Source organism: Oryctolagus cuniculus, chromosome 9 (assembly GCF_051225735.1).
Source record: "Oryctolagus cuniculus isolate XC-2025 breed Fujian yellow rabbit chromosome 9, ASM5122573v1, whole genome shotgun sequence".
Classification (NCBI taxonomy): Eukaryota; Metazoa; Chordata; class Mammalia; order Lagomorpha; family Leporidae; genus Oryctolagus; species Oryctolagus cuniculus.
In genome coordinates this window covers 96,368,006-96,388,624 of record NC_142875.1, presented here as the reverse complement: position 1 = coordinate 96,388,624, position 20,619 = coordinate 96,368,006, and the positions used below count along the sequence as shown (strand labels likewise).

The 20,619-nt window shown below is 51.2% G+C and overlaps 1 protein-coding gene across 1 annotated transcript; it reads left to right on the top strand.

Annotated features, from left to right (window-relative positions):
• The first annotated feature begins 970 nt into the window (after window positions 1-970).
• On the top strand, window positions 971-8,024 carry SHISA2 (shisa family member 2). Its single transcript, XM_002712794.6, has 2 exons — window positions 971-1,558; window positions 5,486-8,024. Exons 1-2 carry the CDS (start codon window positions 1,222-1,224, stop codon window positions 6,037-6,039), a joined length of 891 nt encoding a protein of 296 aa, XP_002712840.4. The 5' UTR covers window positions 971-1,221; the 3' UTR covers window positions 6,040-8,024.
• Window positions 8,025-20,619: the final 12,595 nt, after the last annotated feature.

Here is a 20,619-nt window from a genome sequence, read left to right as displayed (position 1 = left end):
CAATGAAGAATTCTGTGGCAATCAAACCCAGCGGTCTTCTAACTAGGCAAGTTTACTTCGCTTCTATTATTGTCATTGTCCACCAAGGCTTGGGTGGCAAGAACTGCGTTTTCTCCCGCGCCTACTCCAGCCCGCAGCTGTGGCCACACCTCTCTCCTGGATCAGCGTCGGACAGCTCGGGGCTCCGGGGCGTCTCGGGGCGTCCAGGGGCGGAGGGAAGCCCGCGCAGCACGCATGCGCGCCGGGGAGCCGCCGGCCCCCTCTTAAGAGCGCGGCGCGGCGCGGCTGCGAGCGGAGTGGGAGCTGACCTGGCGCCGGGGGAGGACGCTGTGCGGGCGCCTGCAGCGTCGGCTTCTCCCGTGGCCCCGAGGACTGAAACTTTCGTGGGAGGCTCCCCGCGGTGCGCACCTCCCGAGGGCGCAGCAGCGAGGGGCAGAGGCGAAGCCAGACGCAGGCTGCCCGGCGCCCGTGGGACCACGCTGCAGCCGGCGAGGCGGAGGAGCGGAGCCGGGGAACGCAGCCCGCCTGGACCCGCGCCCAGCAGCAGCAGCAGCAGCGACCGCCGCCAGCCGGGCAGCTCCTGGGACTGCGGCGGGGTGCGCGCCGGACGTCTCCAGGCGGCGCGCGCTGGGAGGATCGACCGTCGGCCCCGCCGAATCGAGCGTCGGGACTGTAGCCCCGAGGGCTGCCCGGGCGGCGCGACCGGAGCCATGCGGACCGAGCTCGCGGCTGGGGAGCCTGGGCGCTGCTGGCCGCTGCACTTGCTGCCCGCAGCCCTGCGCGCGCTGCCCGCTGCCTTCGCCCCTGCTTGCCGCCCGAGAGGGGAATAAAGGAGAGAAGACGCGTCCCAGAGGCTTAAGCCTCGCGCCAGCGACCTAAGCCCAGGTCCGGCGGTCATCGGCTCGGTCCTGTTGCCGGGGAAGCCTCTAGGGGCTGCGGGATGGCAACCCCCAGGACCCTCTGACTCTGCAGCCCGACGGTTCCATCGACGAGTGCCGCTCCTAAGGCAGCCCGGAGCGGGGACCCGGCCACCCGGCTGAAGCAGAGCATGGCTTAGGAGCCCCCCGCCCCGGCCCTACAGACTGACGTCTAGGAGGCCGAGGAGGGTGGCTCCCGCAGACAGCGGCGCAGAAGAGACTCGCAGCCCCGAGGTGCGGCGACTTCTTGGAGAGCTCCCCGCGCGCCCTCTGGAGACGCGCCGCCCGCGCCCAGGGTGGTGCCATGTGGGGCGGACGCCGCCGCTCGGCCGCCGCCTCCTCCCGGAACGCCGCTTCGCTGCTGCAGCTGCTGCTGGCCGCGCTGCTGGCGGCGGGGGCGCGGGCCAGCGGCGAGTACTGCCACGGCTGGCTGGACGCGCAGGGCGTCTGGCGCATCGGCTTCCAGTGCCCCGAGCGCTTCGACGGCGGCGACGCCACCATCTGCTGCGGCAGCTGCGCGCTGCGCTACTGCTGCTCCAGCGCCGAGGCGCGCCTGGACCAGGGCGGCTGCGACAACGACCGCCAGCAGGGCGCCGGCGAGCCTGGCCGGGCGGACAAAGACGGCCCCGACGGCTCGGCAGGTAAAGGCGGCCGGCAGGGACCTGGGAGTCGCGCGGGAGGGCAATGGAGCTGGAGGCTATGGAATCCCGGGGAAGGGCCTTCCGATGCTCGCGTTAGTGTGTGTGCCAAGTTGGGGCTGGGGGATCGGTGTCCAGCCCTGGCGCCTAAAGGTGGCGAGCGTGAATTCTTCCCGAGGACACCACACACCTGGGCAGTGTGGGCCCCAGTCCGTCAGTCCGGGGTCACCTGCCTCCTTAAGATATTGGGGGGGTACGCAAGGAAACGGCGAGAGAGCGCCCTCTCCCGAGAGGACTGGCAGGGACACTTCCAGGAGGGCTCCTCCAGGCTTTCCCGTGGGTGATGCACTTGCGCCAGAGCCCCGGCAGCTCGCGCCCTCTGGGCCCCGCGCCCTACCTCGGCCGGGCCGTCGGGCATCAATAGGAGCCTGCTTCCCCCGCCAGCCTTAACTAGGTGTGACATCGGCGCTGTGCCCAGCCTTGGCTGTTTGTGGCTTTGAATTTTTTTTTTCATTATTTTTTTTTTCCCAAATCGTCAAAGCCAGGATTGGAAAATAAACATACTCAGGAAAGAGCCTGGTGAGTTGTGCCTTCTCCACGCCTCCCTGGAGGCCCTGCACCAGTAATTCCCGGGTGGGCAGGGGTTCAAGGAAAAATGGTCAGTGTGTCCCAGAGGGGTCGGCTCCTCCTCCTCATGCAGCCGGTGGCGTGCACTGGAGGACTTTTTACCGGTGAGTCCAGGGTTCAGCGGCCTAAGCATGGACCCGAAGTGAGCCAGGGCTGGCTCCTGGGGGCTGCTCAGGGGAAGCTGTGTGCACTGCCTTTTTTGGCAGCCAAGCATTGGATCAGCAGGCAGCTCCTATTGTTCTGCTGCCCGGGATGCAAAGTGGAGAACTGAGGGTGATCCTGGAAAAGATGCCATGCTAAACCACAAGCAGCTCAGCCTGGCAGGGTGTGTGGCCGAGGCACAAAACCTGGAGAAGTGAGCCAGAGCCTGAGCTCCTGGGAGGAGGTGTCTGCTAAGTGGTGTCTCCTTAATGGTCCCTAAAAAGTTGGGATGGCCTTGGACAGGTCAGCAGGCTTCTCATGAGGCTGGGCGTTGGGCGTGGATGCCTTCTTCACTCTACTTTGCAACTTCTTTCTCTAAAACCCTGAGCCTTTCACTTTTCCTCTCTAAGAAAGGACATGCCTGATTAAGCCTGCCCAAGGCGTATGGTAGCACCGCATTCTTTACCTCTGTGTAGTTATTTACACTCCCAATTAAAAATCCTGGAAAGAGAACAGTTATTTCTCCCCCAAAACTCATTATGTGAACTGAGACTGGTTTCAGCTAGTTTTTTGCTGTCATGTTTGGGATAAAAAATTTTTTTTTCCTGTTTTACTATTTGTTTTTTAACCTCTTGATAACCTATTTAGGGCTGGTATCTTAATTTAGAGGATAAAATATTTATAGTACGTTGTAGGAATAAGCTGCCCTCCCTCCCTCCCCTGCTCCACTTCTGTAGTTAGCCTGCAGTGATGGTATAATTAGGCAGGACTACGTCCAGCCCCAGCTGTGCTGGAGACTGTAGCAGTGTCTGCACCTGCTGACGGGCGCTATATATAGAACTTGCTCTGCTCAGCACTGAAACTCCGCCTTTGGTTAAATACCTATACACATGTTTAACTTAGAAGGCATTATTTTCTCCGTGATTCCGGATGGTACTCTATTCTAAAACCACTGGCTCTCGGGAGGACTAGAACGGTGAAAAGCACTGTGGTTAGAAAGCCTGCTGCTGTCAAAGACTCTCAGAGAGGCTCAGAGGCGGGCTCCTTCCAAACTCGCCGCCCCGTCTGACTCAGCGCTGGCACCAAGGCTTGCCGGGACCCCTAAGACCAGGCCATCCGGTCCAGGTGTTGGGGAGATGGGGCAGGGCAACACCATGGCACGGAACGCCACAGAAGCTGCTCCTCCGATCCCATCCGTCCAGTTTCCAGAGCTTGCAGTGCCGTCCCTGGCTCCCCCACAGTTTCTTTTAAAGAAAACAGTTTTAAAATGAGGTTGGCTACTGGTGTTAACAAAAGGCTTTTGTTGACAGTTTTTATTTGTTTAAAGATCTTTTTATTTGGAAAGCAGAGTGACAGAAAGACAGAAAGAGAATTTTCCATCCGCGGGCTCACTCCCCAGATGACCACAACAGCTGGGGCTGGCCCCGGACAAAGCCAGGAGCCAGGGATTCCAGGCTGGTTGCCCACATGGCTTTCCTAGGTGCATTAGCAGGAAGCTGTATGGGAAGCGGAGCAGTTAGGACCCAAATCGGTGCTTCGATATGGAACGCTGGCCTTGCAAGGGGTGGCTGAACCTGCTGTACCACAACAGAGGCCCTGCTGTTTTAATTTTTGAGACTCAACTTTGCTTGTTAAGTGTGATGACCATCACTTTATGCTCTGAGACTTCTTTTTTTTTTTTAAATTTTTTTGACAGGCAAAGTGGACAGTGAGAGAGAGAGAGACAGAGAGAAAGGTCTTCCTTTGCCGTTGGTTTGCCCTCCAATGGCCGCTGCGGCCGGCGCGCTGCGGCCAGTGCACCGCGCTGATCCGATGGCAGGAGCCAGGTACTTCTCCTGGTCTCCCATGGGGTGCAGGGCCCAAGCACTTGGGCCATCCTCCACTGCACTCCCTGGTCACAGGCAGAGAGCTGGCCTGGAAGAGGGGCAACCGGGACAGAATCTGGCTCCCTGACCGGGACTAGAACCCAGTGTGCCAGCACCGCAAGGCGGAGGATTAGCCTAGTGAGCCGCAGCGCCGGCCTCTGAGACTTCTTATGAAGTTCTCTGCACACCACTGGGGGCTTCACTGTATCAGGCACCTTTCCCTCCCTGTGTGCCCCTTCTTCCTGGAACAGATGTCTTTTTGCTCCTGACATTTGTTCTTCTTAGAACATTGCTCCTTTTTCTTTTCTTTTTTTAAAATATGCTCTTAAAAATGTTATTTGTTTGAAAGAGAGAGATCCTCCATCCACTGGTTCATTCCCCGAAATGCCCACAACAGCCAGGGCTGGGTCAGGTTGAAGCCAGGAACTGGGAGCTCCACCCAGGTTTCCCACTTGAGCCAGTACCACCTGCTGCCTCCAAGAGTGTGCACCAGCAGGAAGCTGGCATTGGAAGCGGAGCTGGGATTTGAACCCAGGCACTCCAATATGGGCTGCAAACATCAAAGCGGCATTTTAACTGCTGCACCCAATGCCTGCCCCTGTACGTTTTCTTGCTGGCCGGCTGCCTGGGATAACTTCCTCCACACTCCTCCTGTCACTTTCCATCACGCAGGGCCCCGCCCCAGGACCGCTGCCTTCCCTGGGCAGGCCTGTCAAGGGCACATGTAGGTCTTTTCCCTTCTCTGCTCTCCTGTGCCTTCCACACTTCGCGGCTCAGAGGCTCACTTACATTTTTTATTCTTGTCTGCCCAAGTCCAAAGAAGTTGCTATAAAAGGTCAAAAAGGAGTTTGCAAGGAATGTAGTTCACTTCCTGGGGGTGGGGAAAAAAAAAGACTTTTTTTCAATAGTTTAACTCATAACAATGCCGATCCTACAATGTTTTGTTCAGGGCAAGACTTCCGTTTGGGCGGTTCTGTTACTGTAGGAATTTGAGAGGCATCGCCGTCTTCACACGTTAATAAGCCCACCTTGGGCTGACTTGGGTATCTGCCGCAATCAGGCTCACAGTTGGTGAATCTAACTCCATACTAACAGTTCGCCGTCTGGGGCTGACGGGCCACGCCTCTGAGTCTTGGCCCACAGAGCGTGGTGCATCTCCTGCGAACCAACCAGCCCAGCCAGGCTCCCGGATTTTAGGCGGCCCTGCCGCTCACCTGCCCGTGGCCGCTGCCAGTCACCGAGGTCTCCTGCGCTGCCACGGCGCGTCCTAATGTTGTGCTTCTGCCCTTCGTTTCAGTGCCCATCTACGTGCCCTTCCTCATCGTCGGCTCCGTGTTCGTCGCCTTCATCATCCTGGGCTCCCTCGTGGCCGCCTGTTGCTGCAGGTGCCTGAGGCCAAAGCAGGAACCCCAGCAGAGCCGAGCGCCAGCTGGCAACCGCCTGATGGAGACTATCCCCATGATCCCCAGTGCCAGCACTTCGCGGGGCTCCTCCTCCCGCCAGTCCAGCACGGCCGCCAGCTCCAGCTCCAGCGCCAACTCAGGGGCCCGGGCACCACCCACAAGGTCACAGACCAACTGTTGCTTGCCAGAGGGCACCATGAACAACGTGTACGTGAACATGCCCACGAATTTCTCCGTGCTGAACTGTCAGCAGGCCACCCAGATCGTGCCGCACCAAGGGCAGTACCTGCACCCCCCGTACGTGGGCTACACGGTGCAGCACGACTCTGTGCCTATGACGCCGGTGCCCCCTTTCATGGACAGCCTGCAGCCCGGCTACCGGCAGATCCAGCCCTCCTTCCCGCACACCAACGGCGAGCAGAAGATGTACCCTACGGTGACCGTATAGCTGGTGGCACCTGCCGGCTTCCTGCCTGAGACTGAGAGCAAACGGGAGCGAAGTATCAGGGTGGAAGCCCCCACCTGTGGGTGGCGTTTGTGGCACGCGTCCTTGGGATGGCTTCAGCGGCCCCCAGACCGTCTGGAGCACATTCCTGGATGAGCATTTCTGGGTGCGTTCCATCCCACTGACGGAGGAAGGAAAGACAGCACCGAGTATGTGGCAGATGCCCCAGCCCTTAAGTGCCCTTGAGCTGTGGTTTTTCAGAAGAATTTTGTAAACTGTAGATGAAGGGATTTTATTGTCATGATTTTTTTTTTCATTTTTCTCCTCAGTTGTGCTATTTTGGGACACCTGTTGTCTCCTTTTCACCCGGGCCTGTGTTAAGCATCTAAGGTTGAAGGGAAGCTGTAAATAACATGATTATTATAAAAACAAACCAGTAGGAATCCATGAGATTAGTCTTGAGTCTCAGTATTCCACGGGCACATCTTAATTTCATTGTAAAAAGATATATCTATTTTGTCTATTTTTGTGCTTTTGGGGCTTATTTTATGCTTTTGGGTTTTTTTTTTTTTAACCTTGTGTAGAGGTCTTATTACAAAGTGATTTTCTACATTAAAAAGAGACTGAAAAAATTGTAAAGTCACTTAGCCAATGAAGACATTTCAGAACTCTGCGGTTGTTTTAATCTGGAAGTTGTAGGTGGTATAGTAAGAAAATCTCTCATCCCCTTGATTAAATCTTCACTTTCTGGCTTTACAATGACATCTGAGAAGTAAGGAGACTTTTTGACTTTGAGATTGTAAACTGTCCCTGCCACCTCTTGGAGTCCCTTCTAACTGTACCGGGCGGGACGCCTCGGCCTTTGCGTCTGTGGTTTTCAGGCCCTCGTGGCTATGTTTAACACCGAGGGCCAGCAATGACCACAGTTTTAATGATGATCGGTGTTTCCGCTCAGATCCAGTAATACATTTTCTTGTTTCAGTTCTAAAAATTCAAAGAAATGTGTGGCAGAGACATTTGCTAAGAGCTCCTCGGCCACACAGATCCAAGACGCGGGCGGACATGTGAACCGCAGAGGCGAGTTCCTTTGCAAACCGTAGGCTTTTTGCATTCTTGTTCTCAAAGTGGATCGATTTCCAGGCACTAGTGGCTACTCAGGTGAGAGAAAAGCTTTGCAAAGGGGACACAGCCTTTCCACCCCCCACAGGTCTTGTTTTCTCTCCTCCAGGCCTCAGCAAGCATTCTCTCCCTTAGCAACCTTACAGGCTATCAGACTGAAGTGAGTTTATTTGTGTATTGTTTACGTATAAAAAAAGATACGTTTAAGTATATGCCAGTAGATTTCCAACTGCTAGCAAAATCAGGATGTGTGATTAAATCATCATTGTACGGTGTGGTCTTTCCCATGCTCATGTCCACCCATGAGGATCTAGCGTCTCTGTTCCATCTTTACTTCTCACCACTGAACACTGTAAAACCATTGGCGGCAAGTGATGTCAACAAGTGATTTTTAATAACCAAAGGCAGGGGAAAATCATTCTACTTATTAATAAATATTTTACGGTGTGAATTCCCAGAGGAGTTGAGTGTTGTTTTTTGGTTGTTTTCAGTGTATTTGGTAACTTCTCAAATGGTCTAGTAAATTTGTTACAGAATAAAATTCCCAGGGCTGGCACTGTGGCGCACTGGGTTAAAGCCCTGGCCTGTGGCGCCGGCATCCCATATGGGTGCCGGTTCAAGTCCTGGCTGCTCCACTTCCTATCCAGCTCTCTGCTATGGCCTGGGAAAGCAGCAGAAGATGGCCCAAGTCCTTGGGCCCCTGAATCCACGTGGGAGACCTGGAAGAAGCTCCTGGCTCCTGGCTTTGGATCAGCTCAGCTCTGGCCATTTGAGGACTGAACCAGCAGATGAAAGACCTCTCTCCATGGCTCTACCTCTCTATGTAACTCTGTCTTTCAAATAAATAAAATAAATATTTGAAAAAAAAATTGTGAAAAAAGTCGTGAATGTTTTCTTCTAGAACCACAAGCATACTCTCAAAAGTAACCAGTGTGTGGGCAGTGCCCGTGGGTGCTCCGGGAGTCTGGAGTGTTAAAGTTTAGGTACTCCACAGGAAATGCTGACAGCAATGTAAAAGAGGCTGCTTTTATCAAGCTCATCTGTGTTCCCAAGTTGTCTTGAGTGTAGGTTTCCCAGTAAAATTCCTACAACCTTTGAGTTGAAAGAGACCCTAGAACCTTGGAGTTGAAAGAGACCCTAGAAATTCCCCAGCCTAGGGTTTGGCAGGCATTTTTGGTAACAAGCAGAGAATGAGTGGGTCAGGCTCTGCAGGTCATCTGGTCCCTTGGAGTGGCACAGTTCTGCAGTCAAGTGCAAAAGCCAGAGACGGCACAGAAATAAATGAGCAAGGCTGTGTTCCTGTAAGACCCCACTTACGCAGGCTGAAATTTGAATTTCTTTTTTTTTTTTTTTTTTTTGACAGGCAGAGTGGATAGTGAGAGAGAGAGAGAGACAGAGAGAAAGGTCTTCCTTTTGCCATTGTTTCACCCTCCAATGGCCGCCACGGCTGGCGTGCTGCTGCCGGCGCACCGCGCTGATCCGAAGCCAGGAGCCAGGTACTTCTCCTGGTCTCCCATGGGGTGCAGGGCCCAAGGACTTGGGCCATCCTCCACTGCACTCCCGGGCCACAGCAGAGAGCTGGCCTGGGAGAGGAGCAACCGGGACAGAATCCGGCGCCCCGACCAGGACTAGAACCCGGTATGCCCGCACCACAAGGTGGAGGATTAGCCTATTGAGCCGCAGCGCCGGCCTTGACTTTCATATAATTTTCACCTGCCATGAAATAATATTCTTTCAATTCTTTCCCCCAGCCATGAGCTCCAGGGCTGCACAAAAACGCAGTGAGCCTGATCTGACCAGGGGTTATAGATTGTAATTTCCTTTTTTTTTTTTTTTTAAGATTTATTTATTCATTTGAAAGGCAGAGTGAAGGAGGTAGGGGTAGGACAGAGACAGAGAGAGAAAGATCATGTATCTGCTGGTTCACTCCCCAAATGGCCGCAATGGCAAAGCTGTGCTAGGCAGAAGCCTGGAGCTTGGAGCTCCATCTCAGTCCCCACATGGACGGCAGAGACTCAATGACTCACTCCATCTGCTGCTTTCCCAGGTGCACTAGCAGGGAGCTAGGTTGGAAGTGGAGCAGCTGGAACTCGAACTAGTGCTCTGATACAGGATGCTGGCATTGCAAGCAGGGGCTTAACCCGCTGTGCCACAACGCTGGCTCCTTACATGAGGTTGTCTAATTTTCCCCTCTTGTTCTGCATGGTAATTAAATACCAGGATGGAAGTAAAAACGCCCTTTAATAAATGAAATGAGCTTTCCACTCGGTGCATGATGCCTGGTCTCTGCAAAGTTCCCGTATCCTTAGTAGCCCCCAGACCTCCATCTCTGGAGGAAGAGCCGAAGAGGTTTCCCTGGTTTAAGTACTCACCTGCCTTTCTTGCTGTCACAAAATAGAAAAATCGGCCCCTAGAAGGTGTGATCTGCCCCCAGTAGAATTAAAGTGTGGCAGGGGAAAAAGGCGTTTACAGCGAGAAAGATAGCTTGCTGCTGTACATTTCCTACTGTACAGGAGCACATTCTCATGGTGTTTCCGGGGGATTCTGTTCCTGCTGTGGGAAAGTCAGACCCTGGATTGTAGGGAGGAGGACCTGAGGGGTGGACGTGCCACGTCTCCTCTCACCTGCGCAGCCCCTGGGGACGGTAAAGCTGAGCGGGAATGCAGAGCGGCGAATGTACCACTGAGACCAGTGTGGTTTGGGTTAGCACGTGTCTACTTCGTGGCACCTTCCATTTCCGACTCGGCGCCCACCTGCTTGGCTGAGCAACCATTTCCACTCTTAAATTGACCTCCAGCTCTTTCTTCCAAGACAGCGGTTTCTTGTTGCCAGTTCTGCAGCCCCTAATTGGTCTTTGCCTTGTTACAACTTAGGACTTGAGAGTCCTTCGGAGGCATCGCGGGAAGAAACCAGGCGGCGGATGCGTACAGGTGGCCAGAGCAGCAGTGAGGAAACCTGGGCTGTACTCACGGGTCAGATGGAAGCCACCGTGAATCAGGCGTGCTGAGGGCAGTGCCCGCCCAGCGACAGCACTTGGGGCTCGGCCCTTCGCCTCTCTGAGGGGTGCTTGCTTTGTGTCAGTGATTTTCTAGGATGCGCCAGCGAACTGCTCGCTCCCACGCTTGCCTTTCCCAAGTGCCGAAAGGCGTAGGTTTGCCTCGTTTTCACCAGACATCGGCTTTGACCTATTTTCCAAACCCAGTCTTCTTGCAGTCAGTCGGGTTGTAATGTGTATTTTACGACACTGTAGGTCACAAGGGAGCACCTGGTCATCTAGAGAGGGGCGGCGGTGGGCAAAGGGAGGAGCCGGATCTGCCAGATCTCCTTCAAAACAAGCCCTCAGATACCTGCCTACCAAATATGACTTCCTGTTCAGCAAACAGCCCAGCCCAGGTTATGGTTCAATGAATTTCCAAGGATTTTTTTTAAAGATCTTATTTTATTTATTTGAGAAGTAGAGTTGCAGACAGAGAGAGGGAGAGACAGAGACAGAGGTCATGGATTCAAATGACCGACCCGAAGCCGGGAGCCAGGAGCTTCTTTCAGGTCTCCCATGCAGGTGCAAAAGTCCAAGCACGAGGGCCATCTTCTACTGCTTTCCCAGCCCAGAGAAAAGAGCTGGATTGGAAGAGGAGCAGCTGGGACTCAAACTGGCACCTGTATGGGGATCTCTGTATGTGGTGTAGGCTTAGCCCGCTACACCACAGCGCCTGCCCTCATTGAGGACTTTTTAAAATGCAGTTGCTTCACCATTGTGCCTGATTTTCTTGCCTCTTGAGCAAGGAAACAAGCAGAGCCTGTGAGGAAGCTGCGTAATGTTCCAGAAGTGTCCCACGTGAGCGAGGACTCTCAAGGCCTGGAGGCGTTGTGTTCGCGGCAGCTGCTGTGAGTGCAGCAGGTGTGCTGACCCCGGAGATCTGGAGACTTGCGGGCTGCGCTGGGGAAGGCACACACTTACTGTTCATCTTTCGTGGTTAAAAGGGGCAGCATATGTATTGCAGGGAGGGGTAAAACCTGCGCTTTCCTCTTCATGGACCCGTAGCTCGCCTCTTCTACTTGCTGAGATGGGATAACCTGGAGCACTGTCTCTCCCCGACCCCTTCTCCCTCTCTCTCTTTCTGTCTTCGTCTCTCTGTCTGCCAGAGAGATGGGCCATCTCCATTCAATCATTCCTTCAAAAATGCCTGCATAGTAAATTTGCCTTCTGAGATTTTTTTTTCTTAATTAATTGAAGCCATGAATGTTATTGATTCAAGTGCCTCGTAGGCACAAGATGCCAAAGATGGAGGAATTGTTGACTGTTCCTTAAAGCAATGGCACTGAACTCCCTGAGTGCATTTTAGCACATTGATTCGCCTTTGCTTTCCTTTGCCCTTCTGAATAAAATCGGTGATGAGTGAAAAACAGAGGAGCACAGCTCTGGGAAAACCCTGGGCTCCACCTGTCAGGGAGGTGAAGGGTTTTTGGATATTAACTAGAGCCTCACATCACCACGAGTGGCAGGACGACTTGGGATGCTGAGTTTTAAGTACGGATTTGGCGGAGAGGGTCATTTTGCCATTCACGGTTCAATTTTCAGACATTCATACATTGATATTCAGAATCTACACTCAAGAACAAAAAGTCAAAAATTAATACTTTTACTTTTTAAAACCCTAAATTGGAGATAGTAAAGGGGATGCAGCGTTATGACGGCAGCCTTCAGACTGATCTCACACATGCAAACTTGCACTTAATCTCAATCATCTTGAAGCACAGTCCCTTCCATTTAGAAAACTCATGGTTTACTCAATGTGTTATCTACCCAGGAGACCAAACAGCTGGAGAAGGCTGATTGCCATCTGCAACATGGATATAAAATTACCACGTGTGTGTACATATGTGTACAGAATGATCACAGGAAAATTCAGAACACAGAGAACTTATTAGGTCAGGCGATTGCATCCAAAACTCTGTTCCTAATTTTTGACGGGGATTTTGCAGTACAGTCGGCTTGCGTGCTCTGCTTGGCTTGTCTTGCTGGCCCTCCCCACCCTTCTCCAGACTTGGATGCACCTGAGTGAGGCACTTTTCCGACGCTTAGGTACTGACTTCTGTCATGAGCTTGTGGGCTGAACCCCAGTGCTTTCTGTTTTAAAAGGAGATTAATAGCACCTACCACCTGGGTCTGCTGTGAACGTAAAAGCAGGTGATATAGCAAGGTGCCAGTGGCATCCTCTGGGTTTTCATAGTAAATATGAGGTCCTGCAAAAAGCTCTTGAAAAATGAGCATAATGTTTTTTTTTTTTTTTTTTGACAGGCAGAGTTAGACAGTGAGAGAGAGAGAGAGAGAGAAAGGTCTTCCTTCCGTTGGTTCACCCCTCAAATGGCCACTACGGCCAGCGCACCATGCTGATCTGAAGCCAGGAGCCAGGCGCTTCTTCCGGGTCTCCCATGTGGGTGCAGGGCCCAAGCACTTGGGCCATCCTCCACTGCCTTCCTGGGCCACAGCAGAGAGCTGGACTGGAAGAGGAGCAACCAGGACCGAATCCGGCGCCCCAACCAGGACTAGAACCCGGGGTGCTGGCGCCGCAGGCGGAGGATTAGCCTAGTGAGCTGCGGCACTGGCCCGAGCATAATGTTTTTTCAAAAAAATCTATTTGTGCTTATTTGAGGGACAGGGGGAGAGGGGGAGAGAGAGAGAGAGAGAGAGAGAGGTAGAGGTACATCTTCCATCTGCTACCATCTCCAACCAGATCTGGGCCAGGCCGAACCTAAGAACTCCATTCTCATCTCCCACATGGGTGACAGGGACTCAGGTACTTGAGCCATCATTGGCTGTCTTCCCAGGCATATCAGCATGAAGCCGGGTCGGAAGTGCAACAGCATTTCTCAGACCAGCACGCTGATATAGAATGATGATGGTTTAACAAGCTGCCACATGACCAGCGCAGACCCAGCTACTGCAGCTGTCACTGCTCCCTCCCAGGGTGTGCACTGGCAGGAAGATGGGGTCAGGAACTGAACGCAGGTACTGTGCTGGGGGATGTGAGAGGCTCAGCATCCACTCCAGAGCACTATCTTCAACTCCAACTTTCCACAATGTGTTGAAGTGCCTTCCTATAATTTAACTTCAGGTATTTTAAACCTAATTTTTCAATATGGAGAAATGCATACATTTACGTTGACCAAATATGTCAAGTACAGACAGACCACTGTTAGGAGATGCCTTTTATGTTGGTCTCAGTAATGACTCATAGAATTTCATCTAACACAGTCTACATTTCTTGAGCTTTTAGTCTGCCTAGGAGACAGAATTGCCTTCCTCTGGTCCTTCAGTTGCTGCCACTCCTTGTGGTGCCTGAAGTGGCCCTGTTGTATTCTCTGCACCTGTGCTTTGCAAATTCCCTGGGTTCTCTGGAGTCTCTACTGGGCGTGGCCACACGCTGGTGTCTCTGAACAGGGCAAGGTCCAGTCAGAATCATTTTGTTTTTGTTTTCTATTGAATTCATTATAACTTGCACACAGTGAAGCACACAAAGCTTAATATCCAGTGTGCCTCAGATTGTTCATGGCAGTGTTTAGCCCAAGGATTGCGATGCTACTGGGGGGCCGGCACTGTGGCGTGTGAGGTAAAGCTGCTGCCTGCGGTGTCGGTTCAAATCCTGGCTTCCTGGCTGCTCTACTTCTGATCCGGCTCCCTGCTATGGCCTGGGAAAGCAGTGGAAGTTGGCCCAAGTGCTTGGGCCCCTGCATCCACCTGGGAGACCCAGAGGAAGCTCCCGGCTCCTGGCTTCAGATCGATGGAGCTCCAACTGTTGTGGCCTACTGGGGAGTGAACCAGCAGATGGAAGACCCCTCTCTCTGCCTCTTCTTTCTCTCCATGTAACTCTGATTTTCAAATAAATAAATATATCTTTAAAAAAAATACTACTTGGGACACTTACATCCCAGCCCTGGCTCCAACTCCTGACTCCAACTTCCCACCCATGCATACCCTGGGAGGAAATAAGCAATGTCTCAAGCGTTTGGGTCCCTGCCTCCCATGTGGGAAACCTGGGTTGACCTCCTGGCTCCTGGCTTCTGCTGAGCCTAGTTCTGACCATTGTGGCATATGGGTAGTGAATCAATGGATAGGAGCTCCGTCTCTCTTTCTGACTCTCAAATAAATATATTTTTTCAAAGTCCATAAGGAAATGAAATTAAAAAGTAAGCTTACTTGGGTGATAAAATTGAAATCTGTACATAAGTTTTTCAGAATATACATTTCCCATGGATTTTCTGAACGGCCCTCCTATAGTTCAATAAGGCACCACCCAGAGTTGGGCAAGATCCAATTGACTGGAAGCTGCCTCTAAGTAAGTGCTCATCACTGCCACAGATGAGCTCTGCCCGGTTTTGAACTTCACAGAAGTGTAAGTGATTTTTTGTGTGGCGTTTCAACTCAGTGTGATGACCATTGCGAATGGAGCAGCCATTTGCTCTTTTCATTGCTGTGTAGTATTCCATGGTAGGACGGTACTGTAATTATGGATCCACTCTGCTATTCCACATTTGGGTTGTTTTCAGTTTTATGCTTTCAGGGCCCTTTCAAAACATGCCTATTGGTGACTGGGAGTGCTCAGTAGTCCAGGGTGGAATTCCAGGAGTGAAATTGCTATGTCCTTGGGTATGTGTGTATTGGTCTTAGCTATGGCTATAGTCACACTGGTTCTTTTAAGAGAAAATCTGCATAAGGAATTGGTGAGACAGGTGTTAGAGAACTTCATTAGCAAGGGTGACACAGAGAAGGTACCTGCTCAATGCAGTTTCCACCCCTGCCTGAGCTGAAAACACACACACACACACACACACACACAGCACGAGTATCAGAACCTAAGAACTTGAACGAAGGACGCCTAGGAACTGGGCATGCTACACACAATGATGGTGTGTCTGAGAGTGCCAGAAAGAGCCCGAGAGAGGGCCTCTGGGGTGGACGCTGAGGCTGTGACGCAAGCCACACTCAGAGGTCCCAGAGCCAGCCTGTTCCCCGCTGCAGGTGTGCAGGCTCTCTTGACTGCCCCCTACAGGCAGAGCCAGCCCTTGCCCCAGACAACGCCGAGCCTGGCTCTGCAGGTGCCTGGGCCCACCTCCAGTCGTGCCTATGCCGTTAGACTCGAACAAGTCTTGTGGTTTTCCTCTTCGTTCTGATGTGTATTAACCTTACCGTTGGTGTGGGCAAAGTCAGAGCTTGAACTTGAAGCAGCCGTCAGTGCCACTGCAGTGCCAAGAGTAATTCTTGAATACCCCACCAGAACCGGATTTAAGCGCATTCCTGCGCAGTCGCACTGCTGCCGACTTGGCAGGCGTCTTTTTGAGGTGTGCTGCCGCCTCACGCCGTCTTTGGAGGATGCGAGAGTTGGCTTCAAGCCCCGCCTCCCTTCCTGACAAAGCTGGGACAGTTCAGGAGACCCGCTCTGAGCTTCATTTGTTAAAAATGGACCGCACAGTCCCAGGTCCCCGAAGGGAGAGGCGGGTGTGTCTGTTGAGTGAGATAATATAACAGTCCCTGCTGAACACCGTGTCTCCTCACGGGCCACTGCCTTTTTCATTGGCATTTATTTAATAATCGTACAGATCTAGGAGCTGCAATGTCATGTTTTTGATATAAGTATGCCATGATGGCTTTGATTTTGTAGGTTGTAAGTCGTGGAGTTTTTTGGTTCAATGTTAAGCCATATTTAAAACCTCACACGGCCACAATTGAAGGGTACCCTCCCCTTTCCCCTTCTGTTTTCATGTCACTCAGCAATTTGTGGAAACCAGCTGCAGGGATGAGAAGCAGTAGCAGTGAGTAGGCTTTGTTCTGGCTCTCGTGTCTTTCACATGCACTGGGTGTAATTCCTCTGTAGTCCCCTGTTCCCGTAGCACTTGCTTGGGCCCTTATTTTACCCCGCCTGTGTGCATGACCCCTTAGGTGGCAAGTTCCTTATGGTACAAACGAAGACTTCTTCACCTCTAAGTGACTTAGCACCTGGTACATGCCCGCATACAGGCACTTGCAGTTTTTATTAGTGAAGACTGAGAAATGAAGATTTTAAGTATTTCAAAAGAAATTTCCTAAGAGGTATCCTTAGGTCAATGCAATAGCAGATTTATTTAAACATCGTGTCCCATATAACTAAGAATTATAAAGACTATCACACAGATTTTTCTTGAATTATAAATTTTTTTAAAGATTTATTTATTTACTTGAAAGAGTTACACAGAGAGAGGAAAGGTAGAGAGAGAAAGAGTGAGAGAGAGAGAGAGAAAGAGAGAAAGAGAGAGGTCTTCTATCCGCTGGTTCACTCCCAAGTGGCCACAATGGCTGGAGCTGTGCGGATCTCAAGTCAGGAGCTTCTTCCGAGTCTCCCACGTGGGTGCAGGGACCCAAGCACTTGGGCCATCTTTCACTGCTTTCTCAGGCCATAGCAGAGAGCTGGATCAGAAGTGGGGCAGCTGGGACTCGAACCAGCGCCCATATAGGATGCCAGCACTGCAGGCGGCAGCTCTACCTGCTATGCCACTGCGCCAGCCCCAGGATTACAAAAATTTTCAAAAAGCTTGTCAGTTAGCAAGGCCTGAAATAGAAAGGGAGCATTAGTTCTTCTGCTTTATTCTAGGACCCTTTGTAAGTGATCTTGGTGCAAATGATGATATATTGCTGCTTCTGTCTAGATTTTAATCACTGGTTGACTCCAAACATTGGGTCTTTTTAAAAAAGATATATATATTTATTTAAAAGTCAGAGTTATACACCGAGAGAAAGAGAGGCAGAGAGAGAGAGAGAAAGAGAGGTCTTCCATCTGCTGGTTCACTCCCCAGTTGGCCACAATGGCTCGAATTGTGCTGATCTGAAGCCAGGAGCCAGGAGTTTCTTCTGAGTCTCCCACACAGATGCAGGGACCAAAAGACTTGGGCCATCTTCTACTGCTTTCCCAGGCCACAGCAGAAAGCAAGACTGGAAGTGGAACAGCCAGGTTTTGAACCGGTGCCCATATTGGATGCTTAGCACTGCAGGAGGCAGCTTAACTCGCTATGCCACAGCACCGGCCCCATAACATTGGGTCTTTAAACAAAGTGAGGGGAGCCAGGGCTGTGGCATAGAGGGTAAAGCCACCACCTGCAGTGCCAGCATCCCATATGGGCTCCTGTTTGAATCCCAGCTGCTCCTCTTCTGATCCAGCTCTCTGCTATGGCCTGGGAAAGCAGAAGATGACCCAAATCCCTGGGCCCCTGCACCCACATGGAGATCTAGAAGAAGCTCCAGGCTCCTGCTTTGGATGGGCCTAGCTCAGGTCATTGCAGCCATTTGAGGAGTGAACCAGTGGATGGAAGACCTCTCTCTGTGTGTCTCTGCCTCTGTAACTCCACCTTTCAAATAAATAAATAAATAAATCTTTTTGTTTGTTTTTTGTTTTGTTTTGTTTTTTTGACAGGCAGAGTGGACACTGAGAGAGAGAGACAGAGAGAAAAGTCTTCCTTTGCCGTTGGGTCACCCTCCAATGGCCACTACGGCTGGCGCACTGCGCTGATCCGATGGCAGGAGCCAGGTGCTTCTCCTGGTCTCCCATGTGGGTACAGGGCCCAAGCACTTGGGCCATCCTCCACTGCACTCCTTGGCCACAGCAGAGAGCTGGCCTGGAAGAGGGGCAACCAGGACAGAATCCGGCGCCCCGACCAGGACTAGAACCCGGTGTGCCAGCGCTGCAAGGCGGAAGATTAGCCTACTGAGCCGCGGTGCCGGCCAATAAATAAATCTTAAACACACACACACACACACACACACACACACACGTGAGCATTGCAAAGATTTGAAATCAACAGGGCCACCTTAAATAATTTTTCCTATTATTAACTGGTAAGGCTAAGCCATATTTGGAGTAAATTTCTTTTTTCTAGCTTTTACTTTTTTTCAAAGATTTTATTTATTTGAAAGGAAGAGTTACAGAGAGGTAGAAAGAGGTAGAGAGAGAGAGAGTTCTAACTGCTGGTTCACTCCCCAAATGGCCACAATGAATGGGGCTAGGCCAGGCCAAAGCCAGGAACCAGGAGCTTCCTCCAGGTCTCCCATGTGGGTGCAGGGCCCAAGCACTTGGGCCATCCTCCACTGCACTCCCAGGTGCACCAGCAGGGAGCTGGATCGGAAGTGGAGCAGCTGGGACTTGATAAAGCACACATAAGGCATGCTGGCACTGTAGGCTGGGGCTTAACACAATGAGCCACAGTGCCAGCCCCTCTAGCTATTATTTTTGAGTTTTCATTTTCTTCTTTTTTAACCAGGGCAGTATTTCTATACTAATTTTGATTTTAAGAAATTGGATTTTGGGTTGTGCATTTAATCTAGTGGTTAAGACACTAGTTAACATGCCTGTATTCCATACAGAAGTACCCAAGTTCAATGCCTGGCTTTGGTTCCTGACTCCAGCTTCCCGGATTTGGTTCCAAGTTCCCTGGGCATTTGTGAAATGAGCCAGTGAATGGAAGCGCTCCCCCACCCCTTTCTCTCTCTCTCTCTCTCTGCTTCTTAAATAATTTTTTCAAAAGGAGTTGTTTTATCTAATGAAAGTTATATTGGAACAAAGACTCCTTGTTGAGTGTGTAAGGATTAATATAAACCCAACAGCCATTTACTGAGCCACATCAGAACTTCATTTGATTCAGTAACTTCTTCACAATGTATTTATTAGAAAAATCTGCACTTTGCAGCTACCATAGAAAATGAGTTGCCTATGTTGGAACCTCACGGCTGAGATTCACCTGGGGGTATATCGCATACAGCACTGTGCAACAGGTGTCTGTGGCCTTGACTTGCCTTGGAGTGGAATGCAGAGGGAGATCTCTGCTCAGACATCATCCACGGGGCACTCGCTGCCTGAAATGCAGGCACTCCCAGGTCAGCAGTGCAGAATCGCAGAATGAATTTAGTAGGGAAAGGCCTGCATTTTATTGCCGCTTACATCCTACTGGTTGGGAAATAACTGTAAAACCTTGCATGAATTCAGGATTCACTGTCATTATCATTGATAGCGTATCGGTGACATGTATTTCCTGGCTTCACTTTGTGAGAACTTTTCCTATCAGTTCCCTGGGTGTAGATGCAGCCTTCGACTTTCCCCAGAGGGCTCTCTGAATCCCCAGAGAGCTGTCTTATCTCCACCATCACCTTTGTACCTTGTACCCACTTCATGGTAGAGACAGCCACAAGTACTTCGAAGCTTCTTCTAAGAAGAAGTGGAAGTGCAGGTCCCTCCCCTCGACCATGGCAGGCTCTGTAGCTCTGCACCAGTAGCATTCGGGAAGTGGCGCTGGGCTGTCTCCTGGCCCAGGCCTTACAGCTCAGTGGCTTCTACCTCCTGTGTCCTGGGACACTCTGACTCAGAGCCCTAGCTGCTGCGCCTGAGGTCACCATGGTGGAGAGATGATGGGAAGAGGTGACGGGAAGGTTATGAGGGGACATGCAGAGACGGCGAGCCGCAGGCAGCCGATCGGTCTGCCCCTGCTCCTACAGCGGAATGCCGCCCACTGCGGACTTCAAGTCTGAGCTCAGTAGCCAGCCTGGTCCTGGGCTGGTGGGGGCTGTCTTCCTGGTTCATAGGTGGCTGCCATCTTTTTTCTTAGGAAGGGACTAGTGAGGGCCCCACCCCATCATCCATTCGTCCGCGCAAAGGCCCCATCTCCAGATGCCATTGTTTGGTGGATCATGGTTTCAACCTGTGGATTTTTTTGGGGAAATAAACATCCTGCCATTTAAGTCATCCCCATTGAGGTTCCAGACGTCATGTCTCTGCTGAGCCCTGTCAAAATCATAGATTTAGAAGGAGAAGAAATCACTGTTTATTTCCTGTAAATAAAATTTTGGCTATATATATAATAAAATATATGCTATATATAATAAGATGTATAAATTATATATAATATACAACAAATATAAGTAATATATAATGCATAACTAATACATTACAAATTATGTAACATAAATAATATATAAATTTTATATAATATCAAACAATATATATTACATTATATTATACATAATAAAAGTTTAACCACGATGTGCAATTCAGTGCATTAAGTACATCTGCCCTGTTGTGCTACCATCAGCATCACCCATCTCCAGGGCTTTCCCATTTTCCCAACTGAAACTCTGTGCCATTCAATAATGACCACCCACCGCTTCTCCCCCCAGTGCCTGGTAAGCATCTTTCCACTTTATTCCTATGCATTTGACCACGCTTAGTCGCCTCAGATTCGTGGGAATCACACCGTATTTATCTTTTTGTGTCTAGCCAATTACACTTAGCATCATATCTGTAGGGTTCATCTGTGTTGTAGCAAGTGTCAGAATTTCCCTGTTATAAAGGCTGAGTATTGTTCCATTGTCTCCACGGACAACATTTTGTTCATCCGTTCATACAGCTGATGGGTGTCTGGGTTGCTTCCGTCTTTTGGTTGTTGTGA

Coding starts and splice junctions, on each gene's coding strand:
- SHISA2 (XM_002712794.6), top strand. CDS start 1,222: ATGTGGGGCGGACGCCGCCGCTCGGCCGCCGCCTCCTCCCGGAACGCC. Junction 1,559..5,485: donor CGGCCCCGACGGCTCGGCAG/GTAAAGGCGGCC, acceptor CCTTCGTTTCAG/TGCCCATCTACGTGCCCTTC.